The sequence below is a fragment of the Populus trichocarpa genome, chromosome 11 (genome assembly GCF_000002775.5).
Source record: "Populus trichocarpa isolate Nisqually-1 chromosome 11, P.trichocarpa_v4.1, whole genome shotgun sequence".
Classification (NCBI taxonomy): Eukaryota; Viridiplantae; Streptophyta; class Magnoliopsida; order Malpighiales; family Salicaceae; genus Populus; species Populus trichocarpa.
The window spans coordinates 6,495,061-6,508,491 of record NC_037295.2 but is presented as its reverse complement, the minus strand read 5'-3'; the positions used below and the strand labels follow the sequence as shown (position 1 = coordinate 6,508,491).

General features: G+C 34.4%; 1 protein-coding gene across 1 annotated transcript; it reads right to left on the bottom strand.

Annotated features, from left to right (window-relative positions):
- LOC7463807 (probable LRR receptor-like serine/threonine-protein kinase RFK1) lies at nt 1-13,162 on the bottom strand. The gene is made up of 24 exons (XM_002317349.3): nt 12,899-13,162; nt 12,177-12,336; nt 11,767-11,838; nt 11,461-11,529; nt 11,311-11,382; nt 10,938-11,009; nt 10,690-10,761; nt 10,535-10,606; nt 10,332-10,403; nt 10,137-10,208; nt 9,967-10,038; nt 9,467-9,535; nt 9,317-9,376; nt 5,560-5,622; nt 5,349-5,396; nt 5,149-5,186; nt 4,161-4,534; nt 3,573-3,768; nt 2,903-3,049; nt 1,893-2,011; nt 1,575-1,785; nt 1,229-1,463; nt 987-1,137; nt 1-705 (listed from the first exon to the last, which is right to left on the bottom strand). The coding sequence occupies exons 1-24, from the start codon at nt 12,996-12,998 to the stop codon at nt 247-249; spliced, it is 3,075 nt and encodes a 1,024-aa protein (XP_002317385.2). The 5' UTR covers nt 12,999-13,162; the 3' UTR covers nt 1-246.
- Nucleotides 13,163-13,431: the final 269 nt, after the last annotated feature.

Here is a 13,431-nt window from a genome sequence, read left to right as displayed (position 1 = left end):
TTTGTAAGCAATGATAAACTTAATAGCATTATAAAAAAGAACTTCAAAGCAAAGTGGATAGTAGAAAGAAAAGAATTTACAGAACGACTGTCCGAGTCCGAATAAAAGGTTCAAAATCCTCTTCTTCTTCTTCTTGTTTTTTTTTACACCAGTGAAGAAGGCCTATAAACATCACACTACGCAATTCTGTTGTCGTGGAAAACACAAGGTACCTTGTCAGGAATTTATTTCGATGTCAAAAAGATCCTAAACAGAAGTCGAGGAAGAGGCTGTTACTGGCAATACTGAAGTTGAAACCTCAGCCGGGCTTTCATGCTGTTTGCTCCTCGTGTTAGACCTCACATTTGACTCAGTATCGGTTTCCCATAGATCATCATCTGTACACACGTAGGAACTGCTGGTAGCGGATCTGTCTAAGATGGTCTGATTGCCTCTCTCACGCAGACTTCTCGTCTGTTCCTGATGCCCTCGTATGGCCTTGAACCTTAAATCTTCACTAATTGGTTCAGGGATCACTTCAGGTATGATCCTAGTTCCTTCGAGCATGCTAACAACTTCAGACATGATTGGCCTTAGTAATGGTGAAGCATTTGCGCACAAGAGAGCTACTTTTATCATCCTTTGTGCTTCTACTTTGTTGAATTCAGACCCCAGCTTCCGATCCACTAGCTCAATTAGGTTTCCATTTCGTTCTAAATGGCAGGCCTGAAATGCAGGGAAATCTGCATTAGTTCATCTGTAAAAACATTCCCATTACAGAACTTCTCTTACAGGAATCTGATTGACCTGACTAGAGATATAATTTTCCCTTCAAATCAGATGTGATGTCTCTAAATGGGTGGAATATTTAAAGCGATTAATAAAAACAAAAACCATAAAGGAGTTCAATAAGTATAAACCTAGAGATGTGGAGGTGAAAACTGAGGTGGATCATTAAAAGAAACTTGAAGAAAATGAATAAACAGATGTTAATATTTGTGATTTACCCAGTCTAGAAGACAAGAGTATTGATTCTCTGGCCCACAACTCATGTTATACTTCCCACTCACAATCTCCAGTGCCACAATTCCAAAACTGTAAACATCTGCTTTATATGTCAAACGACCCCATAATGCATATTCTGGTGCCATATATCCTCTGCACATCAAAATCATGCAGTGCCCCTTTTTAGCCAAACAACGTTAGAATATGCACTAAAACTTCTTTCAGCAAGAAACAAGTGGCTTACACAGTTCCAGCAACTCTGGTGCTGATGAAAGTTTTTTCGCGTTCATCAAGTTTAGCCAGCCCAAAATCAGATATTTTAGGATTGAGATCCTTATCGAGGAGAACATTGGTGACTTTGATGTCTCTATGAACAATCTTAAGCCTTGATTCTTCATGTAGAAAAGCTAAACCTTTGGCAATTCCGACGCATATCTTCTGCCTTGTTTTCCAGTCCAAATGTAGTTGATGTTCTGGACCTGTGCTTAATCATCCAAGGAAACAATGCTTTTGAAAACTAAAACATCATTTAACTGCATGTAATTTTCCAGAATTTTCTTTTATTTTATATGAAAGTAATTCTTACTAACCAAACAATGCTCGGGAAAGGCTGTTGTTTTCCATGTATTCATATACTAACAATAGTTGATCTCCTTCAATACAACAACCATGAAGTTTTACAAGATGAGGGTGCTGCATGCATGAAATCACACCGATCTCATTCAAAAATTCACGATTTCCCTGACTTGACTTAGAAGACAGCTGCTTCACAGCAATCACAGTACCATCAGGTAACAATCCCTGCATAGCAGTCGTGAAAATACTATCTTCAATAACCTCCTTGAAGTAAGATATACATTCATGGCTTCATAATGGCAATTAAAGGATAGAAAATACCTAGAGAATACCTTGTAAACTGGTCCAAATCCACCTTCTCCAATTTTGTTTGCAGGATCAAAATTGTCCGTGGCAGCTTTAATTTGCTTTAAAGTAAAAGAAACAGTTTGGATTTCTATTCCTTCAAGACCTATCAAAAACAGAAATCGGTCAAACAACTTCATGAATCTGTACTAAAACCTTAAGTTTGTTATAAAACAATACAAAACTCCACTCTTTTGAGCATAGTGGAATTTGAGAAATCATATGTTCACACCTACAAGTTGGTGTGAGAAATATATACTTCTCTCTATATTTTGTCTTTCTTATTGATATGCCACGTGAGCTTGAACAAGTAATCTCCTGTTTTGCATACTGCGTCCCAGAAACAACTATCTGAGACAGAATAACCCTGAGATGCTCGAGAGATCATGCTCATAGCAGGTTTCAACACATGGTAAAAGAAATCATATCCGTTACGTGTGATTGAAATTTCTCTTCCACTTTGTTTGCCTTGCGCAGTATGCAAAGTCAAAGAGTATAGTTATAGGTTTTCTAATGGCCCTTAAGAATGGTAGGCCAAATTTTATTTTATAATTGCTAATATAGCACCCCTGGCAAAAGAGCCAATTCCAAGCCCAGTTCAAGTATTTCACATCATAAGAATTTATAGAACACCTAACTAGATGGCTAGCAAGTAAAGCCTCCCACACTATCTCCTAAAACTTGAAAAAGCCTTCAGAAATTTATATATTAAGCACTATTGACTTATGCAACATGGGAGTAATTGACATAGGTTTGATTTGGAAATTATACGCATGATATTGGTGCAGGAAGTCTAAACTAGTTGGACACTGAAACAGTAGCTAAGAATCTTGAAACGAACATAAAAAGGCTGCACAATAAGGGCTGATTTGTAGAGAATTTCCTCTGCCATAAAACAAAGACAGCAGTCCCCATGATGTCATGTTTTAAACCAGCACATAAACATTTAACAACTATCCAATGCAAAGCAAAGATATCAGTCTGAAATAGCCCAAACCTTTTCGTCTTTTTTTATTTATTCTGAAACAGCATCTCCACCAAAAGATAGCTAGTACTGAGAATATTAGACAAAAGCCTACTACAACTCCAACAATTATTGGCACAGTTTTTGTCTTCTCCTCTCTTGAAAAACGTGGTTTGAAGTCTGCAAAAAAGAACCAATTAAGTAATTGTGCTAAAACAAAACTGAAAAGCTTACAAATGAGGAAAATATATTCTAAATTTAGGCTACCCATTGATTAAGATTTCCTGATTTTACCTCAGATATTGGTTAATTATAAAATATTTGTTCAGTAAAAGCTTTATTCTCTTTTGTAAAAACAGATCAGTGTTTGTAACTTTTCATTGGTGTATCTGAAAATGTTTAAATCAGGAGAAACTAATGCTCTTCAAAAATATTCCGTTTCATTTTTCTCCTTTTTTTGCAGCAACTAGAATGACACACTAGAACTAGATCATCATGCATGCTGAACTAGCATAACTTATCACCCCTAACGTTTATTCTCTTTGCGATAACATATTTAACTGACCAGAAAAACAAGCTACTTTATTCATTTCCCCAACTTCTGAGGTTCTTTTATTCTTCTTTTAACTTCTTGAAGATGTGATCATCACTACTATTTACAACAGTAACCATAGCAGCAGATACCAAAGCAAGAATTTCTTACTAGGATCAACAGATATAGCTGATATGAGGGGACCGTAGACTCCACTAACAGGAATTCTTCTTGTCCCTTTGCCAGCCCAAAATAGGCGGATCTCCAGGATATTATTTGTGACAATAGCATTGTGTATTTCTGTGACTGGCTTGGCAACCCCAGCAGCCTGAACTTCTATATTGAAATCCTTCTCAACTAGATTATTCTGCAATAAAGTAAAGCAGTAGCACCTCATTCCATTAGTTAGACAAACATTTTATTTGCATTCAGTTGGGCAGAAATAAATGTTTGGCATCTAAGAATGAGACCGAAGGAAAGTAACTTAGTGAAACAACCTAATTTGGAATTGTCGAACTTCTATACTGACAGTACACAAACAGATAACCATGATCTTATTGTCAGTAGCAAGTCATCCATTGTGCAGTGATCTAAAGAATGCCATTTATTTTTTAAAATAACCCTTCTAAAATGAATCCTTCCAGAAACATGACAAAATCAACATAGCGGATTAAATGTACGAATAGATACATATTTTCAACTCTCAATTGTCATATTGTGTTATTCAATTCTATCTCACAATCTACAATTCTATCTCACCTGAATATAGATATCAAATAACCGTCTTCCAAGGCTGTTGAACGTATTATCATTTGTGAATCTGATCTCAGCAAAGTGTAGACTCACAGTGTAATTCCCATTTTCCAAACAACGACGATAATAAGTAAGTGAAATAGGAGAAATGCGTGCTGTTTGGTACAATTCATTAATATTTAATGATGGCACATTTTCAGTGTAAGCCCTGTTTTGGAAATCGTTGTCATCCATGAAGTCTCCAGTGCTGCTAAGTCCCCATTCATCCGCACTCTGATAGAATAAGCCAGCACCACCGCTAACTGCTGCATCTCCTTCATATGTGCTGCCATTTATTTGAACATTTTGTCCTCCACAATTTATGTACAACGAGTGCCAGTCTGCCAAGAGAAAAAGGACAGCTTAAAAGGAAGTTCTATTAAGACGGCTTAAGTTAAAAGGCTAACCATGTTTTGCAGGTTGAAACATATACAACATTTCACATTAAGAAATCTCCATTCAATAACATGGAAAAATTTCACAACACTATCATACTAATTAAACTAATTCACTGCTCTCGTTGATAAAACTCTCTTATTTTATATTTCTGCTGCAATGCATTTGGAGACAACAAGAACATATGAACTGCCGCAAAACAATATGATGGGAGGAAAAAAAATCAACACGTTTTGATAGGTAAGCTGGATAATGGTTAGCCGGGCATCAGTAAGAGAACAATTTCCTTATGACATTTCGCTTGTCAAAACTTGGAAATCTTGAAGACATGCAAACATACGTGCACTTGTGCAAGCATGTACAGATATGTCTGTTGTCGTACAACTGAATTCATAGTGAAGAATGGAAAACTCTGCACAGAAGCTGGATCACATAGGATCATACCTACTTTGCGTTAAAACAAAGCAATTGATCCAGGAAACTGCTAAAGCCTAATTCATGAAACGAAAATATGATCACTGTGATTAATTGAAAATAATTCTCTGAATATCATACTTACACTGATCACATTTGAGATCATCCATGCATGCTCCTCCTCTAGTTAAGTGAAGCAAAGAAATTAGTGTCACAGAGATCTCATGTATGATAACAAATAATAAAAAAAGATTTTCTCAGGGAGATTTCACACCAATTTAAAGTAACATAGGCTTTATGTTAGGAGTAAGAATTAATGATAAGAAATCAGGAAAAGGAACTTACAAGTCATTTCCCATTGAAGAACTTCGGAACAGGTTTAGAGTTACATCCCTGGTAAAATAAAAATGGAATAATAGTTAAAGCAGCACTGAGGTCTCCCATATAATGGTGAAAAATGAGAAATATACAGAAACAGAGAGTTTTATTCAACACTTGCATGAGCGCAGATGCAAAGATGTATAGAGAGAGAGAGAGAGAGAGAGATTGTACTTACGTTCTCTGCTGACAAGCGGGTTGCCCAGTGCTTTGTTCTGAGAAATTATTATAGGAAAGATCTCTGCATGCAGAGAGAAGCAGAACCATCTTCTCAATATGTTGAGGTTATGGTGTATAGTTATGACAGTACATGAATTTCAATAATCAAAGAGAGTGTCTTCTAACAACAGCATCCACAACCACAAGCTTCCTTTCTCTTAAATTTCGGGAAATTAACCATTGTTTTTATCATTTCTTACTTTGAAATATTTAATTTCACTGGAAGAAAGCCAAATTATATATAAAAAAATACTATTTTTTTATTTTATATATTAAATAATTAAAAAACCCTAAAAGCCATCAGTGTTTTATTAACCCTTGACTCATTACTTTGTTCTTTGGGGGTAAAATTGTTTTTGTAAGCGGATTCATCGGGCATTACAAGTAGGGGTGTTCACGGTTCGGTTCGGTTCGGTTTAGACTTAAAAAACCAACCGAACCGAATTACATGAATTTTGTGAAATATTAACCGAACCGGACCGAAAACCGGTTCAAACCGAGCCGGTCCGGTTCGGTTACATCCGGTTTTTTTGGTAAAAAACCGGGAAACCTAATCCCATCAGGCATCATATATGGGTTATTTTTTGGATTTTTTTTAAATTGGTTTACATTAAATCAGACTTTAAAATTTTCACGATCTCAGCCAAAACAACTCCTTCATGGTTTCCATTGCCATTAATCTCATCGATCTTAGCCATTATCACGAATACTTGCCACAAGAAAGATCGGTTGAGAGATTCTTGAAATTGAGAAGAAAAAAGCCCTCGGGTCCCGACCCACAAATGAATAGGAAACGGGGCGAGGGTTTTTCATTAAAGGGGGTAAAGAAGGGTGGGGCTTTGTTCTGAGGGGGGCGCTTTTCGCAGCTTTAGAAAGGAGAGCCTCCAGTTGCAAGAGTGAAAGAAAGAGTCTTGACCAAGAACTCAAAGTAGCGGAGTCTGAGGTACAGCTAAGAATGAAAAGGGAGGAAAGATAAGAATAAGAAAAAGATACAGGTGACAAAGATGGGCAAAGTGACAAAGATGGGCAAAGATCACTGTACATCAATTTTCTTTGGCTTTGGATGTGTATGTGACGTTGAAAAATATGATCTTCTCATTGAAAGCTCATTTAACAACCCACCAGAAAGGAAGATTGGGAAACTGGGAAAGGAAGATTGAGAATTATTTGAGAGGAAGATTGGTTTTTTCTCTGGGCAAGGCGGCGACACAAATGAGAGGCAGTAAAGTTATGTTAACTGTTAGGGTTAGGTTACAATTTAATATTTATACCTCGAAGATTTTTGTAACTTTTGGCTTTTATAGGTCCGGTTCGGTTTGTGCCGGTTTTTGGTTCAAAACCGAAACCGAACCGGACCTGTTAAAATTTATGGTTTTGACAATCGGTTTAATCGGTTTTTCATTTCGGTTCGGTTTTTTCGGTTAATTTTTCTCCGGTTTTCTCGGTTTTCTCAGTTAATCGGTTATTTTGAACACTCCTAATTACAAGATTAATAATGAAAAAATTATTATGTTAAATTACCTTATTTCTCTTAAAAGCAAAATAGTATTAGTATATGACTTTCAGTCAAGGGTTTTTTTATCCTTTTAAAGTTATTTGTGTATTTACTCTAAAACCCTCAAAAGCAAAAACAAAAAACAGGCTTGCGCTTAAAGGCTTTTTCGTCTTTTCCTTTTATTTAAATAGTAAAGTTACAGGATTGCCTTTCAAGTTAAAAAAAAAACAACTTTCGCCATTTCGGGCAGCATTATGAGCGATGTGTCGTTTTATTTCCGGCGGTGTGGCATGTGCTTGCGACAAAGGCATAGCTGGCCTTCGAAAAATAAATTTTTTTTGTCAGCTCTTCCAAAAAAAAAAAATAATAATAAATTATGTTCTTTTATTTATATTTTTATCAATTTTGATTTTTAATTTTTTAATTATTATTTTTTTTGCTAGATTTTTGAATTTTAATTTTTTTATTTATTTTATTCCTAGGAATTTAATTTAATTTGATTTGTGTATTCAATTTTGTCTTTATTCTTTCGATTATTTTTTTTTGTTTTATAATTTTCTTGATTTATTTATTTTTCAATTTCATCCATAATCATTTTTTTGCATTTTTTATCTAATTTTAGTCCTCATTCTTCTTATTACTATTTTTTTTTCCTTCAATGTCTTATTTTATTTATTTATTTTTATCTAGTTTGGATACTCATTTTTTTAATTACTATTTTTTCAATTATTTTCTTGATTTATTTTGTTTTTCAATATAATCCCTAATTTTTTTTTTTTCATTTAGTTATTATACTGGATTTGGTATGCATTGTTTAGATTTTAAATTGTTTTGTGATTGGAAATTTTACTTTGCTATTTTTTTGTATATGTCTTTTTATAGGGTAATCACAGTCTCATGATCCAAGTTCAATTTAAAAATTAATTTTTTTTTCAAATTCATCATTTGATATTTTGGTTATTAGACCTTGAATTTCGTTATTTATTATGTTTTTTTGTTAAGTTATACTAATCTCTTATCCCAAATAATGGATTAGTCGAGTTAACTCGAAATTTTTTTCCTCAATGTTTTTTTAAGTTGATTTTTTTTTTTGCAATTTCATCATTTAATATTAAATTATTGGCTCTTGAGCATCGTGATTTTTTCACTTTTCTTTCTGTGGGATTATCCTAGAAGTGAGTTAGTCAGGTTAACTCGAGTTAGCTTAGTTTTTTTTTTAATTTTTTTTATTTAACTTTGATCTTTTTTGCTAAGTTTTTATTTTGAAAATCTAATTTTTTTTATTACAATCTCATATCACGTGTGGATGGTTAGCTTGTTTTTTTTTAAATTTTTTTTTTATTTAACTTCGATCTTTTTTGCTACATCTTTCTTTTGATGGTTTCTGGATGGTCAGTTGATTTAACTCGAGTTGTCTCAATTTTTTTTTCTAGACCATATTTTTTATAATTTTTTTTCTAGTTTCATCATTTAACATTATATTATTAACCCTTGAGCTTTGTTATTATTTTTTTTGCTTTTCATTTTGTGCAGTTATCACGAGTACGAGTTAGTCAAGGTAACCCAAGTTAGTTCGAGTTCTTTTTTTCAACATTTTTTTTATTGAACTTCAGTGTTTTTTACTAGGTCCTTCTTTTGATAGTCTAATATTTTTTTATCTCGATCTCATATCACGGGTGTTTAGTTTGTCAAATTAACTCGGGTTGACTTGAGTTCTTTTTCTTCGAAACTATTTTTTTAAATTGATTTTTTTTTCATCATTTGACATTACATTATTGAATTTTGAGTTTTTTATTTTTTTTATGATTTATCTTAATCTCATATTCTAAGTTGCATTTTAATAAAGTTAACCTGAATTAACTTAGGTTATCATTTTAATATATTTTTTATATTAGAAAAAAATTGACCTAACATGTGATGTAGTGTTGGCGAGCTAGTATGTATATTAATTAGAGATCTAGTATGTATATTAATTAGATAGATAGATATAAAATAAGTTTTCCACAGGCATAGTGCAGCCGCAGCTTCAATAATCAATGGGGTGCTCTAAGTCTAATCTTTGATTTGGTTTCCACTTAGCACTAGTAAAGATATCATGACAAGTTCAAAGAAACAAAACGCAAACAAACGCTTTTGTTCCCTTACGAGGATGGATGTGCATTCGTCCCTCAATGAATAGAAGAAACTTCAAGTATCAAAGACAAAGAAATGAGATACTTACACGGTCATTCCTTTTCTAAACATTGGTATATTTCCGGTGAGAAGGTTTCCACTTAGAAAGCTGATGCAGACAACAAGGAGTAGTTAGCATCATGGATATTGCAGAGTAGCATACCGCGCCATGCAATAGCCTATAGGTTTCATTACTTACATAAATACCAGTGTCTCTGTGGTTATGGCATTGGGAAGCTCCCCGCGTAACTTGTTAAAACTGAGATCCCTGAGCAAGAAATGAAAATTCATGAGAACGCAAGGCCTGGTCCTTCCTTTCTGATATGTCAGATGACAAGAAGTGTTTGCACATATCCATAGCACAAATATTCTTTGGGATACTTTCAGGCTTGACTGCATCTGTACATTTTCCGATGTTTTATTTGGCTGTGTGACATGCATAAATTAGTTGGACACATAGATTTAGAGTTGTTTTAAGTATTTGCTGTCTTGCAGTATAAGAGCCTGCACATGCCGCTCAGCACTGCCAAACAGATTAAAGTTCCACTCAGCATGTAAGAATACCTCTGCTTAGTTTTTGACATTTTCATGCATGATATGTAGGAGCTTCACTTTTCAAGCATGTGTTTATGGTAAAGTCACATTGAGAAACATAATGGAGTACTCATCAAATAAATAGGAATCGTAGGCCATGCTTACAGAATTCGCAGTTTACTCATTTCCCATATGTATAAAGGAATTTCTCCAGATATATTGCAACCCCTCAACAACCTGGAAGTCCAACAGTGAGTCTGTCAGATGTGCTGGTGATATGGTAGCCTTACTTTATGCATTCGTAAACAGAAACTGGAAATAAGAAGTGAGCATACAGTCTTGTGAGGCCTGTTATGTTACTAAGATCAGGAAATGACTGATCTGTGCTGGTTATATCAGTGATCCTCCTGCACATAAAATGGCAAGTTCGCTTATAAAATGATAATAAATTAAGTACAGTATTCACCAAGTAAAATAATGCAATAGACATTTGACTATTTGTAGTAGAGTAATCAAGAAATTTCACTCACAAGTCTGTTAATGTTTCCAAAGCAGAGATGGAGGATGGAATGGGTCCTTCCAGTCCGCTAGCTACCATTTCTCTGAATTAGATCAGTTAATCAAATCAACCAAGGAACTTCGACAGCAACAAAATAAGAAAACTTTCCTCCTGCTTCCTCAATTCATAACATTGAAAAGGAAAAAAAGACCTTTGGATGGATGTAAATCTTACAGTCTTTTAAGTTGCTTCCAGTTTTCTACAAAATCTGGTATACTCCCGTTAAAGTTGTTGTCATTTATCCGACTGCATTGTGGAATGAAGACCACTCACTTTATTTCTATTGAATCTTATGTACAGCGATAGAGGTTTCATTCAGAAATGCTTACAAGTCAGTCAGGTTTCTCAGCTTACTAAGTTCCATAGGCAAATTTCCGTCCAGTTTATTGGAGGATAGAATCCTGCAAGAGATATTAACATCAATCACCAAAAATACTACAGCTGCAGGAGAGGTTAACATCAATCACCAAAAATACTACAGCTGCAGGAGAGGTTAACATCAATCTCCAAAAACACTCAGCTGCAAGATGACAGTCAAAGAAATGGCTTAGAAGCAATCATCCATGAAATTACTTACAAAGTTTTAAGGTTAACTAACTTCCCAAGCTCGTGCGGGATCATTCCAGAAAACTGATTTAACTCAAGGTCCCTGTTAAGAAATTACTATTAGGCTGCTGGTACAATTCATTGTATCAACAAATTCATTTCTCCATAATTGCAGAATGGCATTGGAGAAAGTGGCACATTACAATCGAGCGTATATTTTGAAGAGGGAAAAGAAAAGAAAAGGAAGGCAATTTTGCTTAAACTGCTAACTTCATTTCTTTCATGCTGTTCAGCAGAACTATAAATACCATCTGTAAGAAACTATGATCGAGGCCTAATCTTTCAATTATAATCTTATCACAGTGTCATGCAAAAGCCCAGTAAAACTGAATATGAACACTTACAAGTATGTTAGACTGGTTAAGTTCCCCAGATAGCTTGGAATATTCCCTGATAATCTATTTGCAAGAAGAGCACTGCACTAATGTTGCTTAGTTAAACAATTAAGTTGCCAGTTTAAAATGAAGATAGATAAGAAGAAGACAATTGCTTACATCGATTTCAGCTGCAATGGAGCCCATTCACTTGGTATAGACCCATTAAGGTAATTGTAAGAAAGATCACTGGCAAGCCAGTAAAACACGAGTTTAAAACTCTCATGGATCATTTCTTGTTTCATAAATGATTAGGAAACACAAAGAAAAATGCATAAGAAAGGAAACAATTATACGAATCCCCTGTTGTTCGGTCGAAAGAAAAAGAACAAGTAATCCTCAGAATTTCCTTTCTCTTCGCAAGTAATTCGACTACTACGATGTGAAAACAAACCAGTAAGCATGCACATAGTTATATATGCTTACATGCTTTCAAGATAAGGAAGCTGAATGAGTTCAGGTGGAAGTTCTCCTGCAAGACTAAAACGCTTGAACTTCCTGAAATTCAAGGAAAAAAACCCAAAATGACTTTTTCTAGCACAAAAAAAGTAAAACAAAATTGGAAGCTTTGCTATACATGCACCTATAGGCAGAAATAAGCAACAGTACAAACACAAACACAATAATCTACAAGCTACTAGCTACAAAGAAAATAAACTTACACCTATTTTAAGATGAATTAACCATCAACATTCTACCTCTTATGAAACATGTTTTCATTATTCTAAACACTGTCTGATTCCTGTTATGGACTGGGTGAATTCACATCTCTATACAGATATATAAAGGAGTAATTGAAGTTAAATTTCAATTTAACTCAGAGAGAGAAGACATACAGGGAAACAATATGGCAGGTGTTGTTCTCACTGCAGTTACAACTAATGTTCCTCTCTGGATCTGTTGGCCGGACTCGAGGAAGATATTCTCCACAAGAATCAGCATTGAAATTCCAGCCGTTGGCCCCCATCTTTTTGGTAATTAGGTTTAAAGCATCCACTAGATTACATACATCAACAAACAATAGTTGCAAGGTCACATTTTGAAACAAAAAGCAGTTCAAGATATTAATCCCTGCATATAGAACTCCAAACTACAGACTAGCTAACCTTTTCTTCATCTTATTGTTCTTTCTTTCTTTCTTTCTTTTATGGTTTTACAACCAAAGTTAGCAATTCTTGCCTGATAACTCTAGTTTTGAATCCGTAAGAGCAAAAGGAACTGGGAATTTCTACCCGAGTAATACTAATAACTATAACCGGCATAAACCTTAATAATTGGAACAGAAATTTTAGATTTTAAGTGACAGGAACTTCTCAAGTAACAAAGATGAGAAAATCTTTATAGGTATCCATGTTTCATAAAACTGTTAACATCACTTCACCTCTAAGTTATTTCATCATTCAGAAATGTCGTTGACCTCTACCATAAACTCCCAATAGACACCAGATATAGTAAAGAAAAATAAAGGTACTTTATTCTTGTCAAATCACAAAGAAACTTTTTAGCACAACTCCACCTAGCACCAAAGAAAACAACAAATATGGTAGAAAACTCGTACCCTCATCTTGAGGAAGCTCAGCAGCAGCCAATCTTTCTGTCTCCAAGCAACTCAAAGCTAGAATTGATATGAGGAATGCATACCTGAGGGAAAAGAACATCTCTAATACCCAAAATATGCCTAAAGATTGCTTCGCCTGTTCTTCTCTGCTGAGATAACTTATCTCCCCTCTGTTATGAGATTTACAAAGCTATGGTTGTACCTTCCTATAATATTTGTTTAATGATTACGTCCATAGAGTAAAGAACTATGACCACCTTGCAAATTCAGTCAAATGGCTTAAAAATGTCACGTGGATCTGAATCGGCCTTTATTGATTGCTAACACCTACTGCTAGCCTGACTTTACGAGTTTGTCTTGGACAGTGAAATATTGCCAGTGTTAACATAATTATATATTATACTATATATAAAACTAATATTTTTTTTATTCAATAAATAAATTTTATGTGTATTAATTTCTATTAAAAATTAATTTTAATAAAAAAAATTATTAAATATAACCAAGTAAATGATTTTGTTGTGATATTAAAA

What these genes read in the sequence shown, in the direction of transcription:
- LOC7463807 (XM_002317349.3), bottom strand. Translation starts at nt 12,998, where the DNA reads ATGTTCTTTTCCCTCAGGTATGCATTCCTCATATCAATTCTAGCTTTG. An exon ending in ACAGAGACACTGGTATTTAT is followed by an intron (nt 9,377 to 9,466) that starts GTAAGTAATGAA and finishes TGTCTGCATCAG; the next exon opens with CTTTCTAAGTGGAAACCTTC. An exon ending in CCCGCTTGTCAGCAGAGAAC is followed by an intron (nt 5,397 to 5,559) that starts GTAAGTACAATC and finishes TTATTTTACCAG; the next exon opens with GGATGTAACTCTAAACCTGT.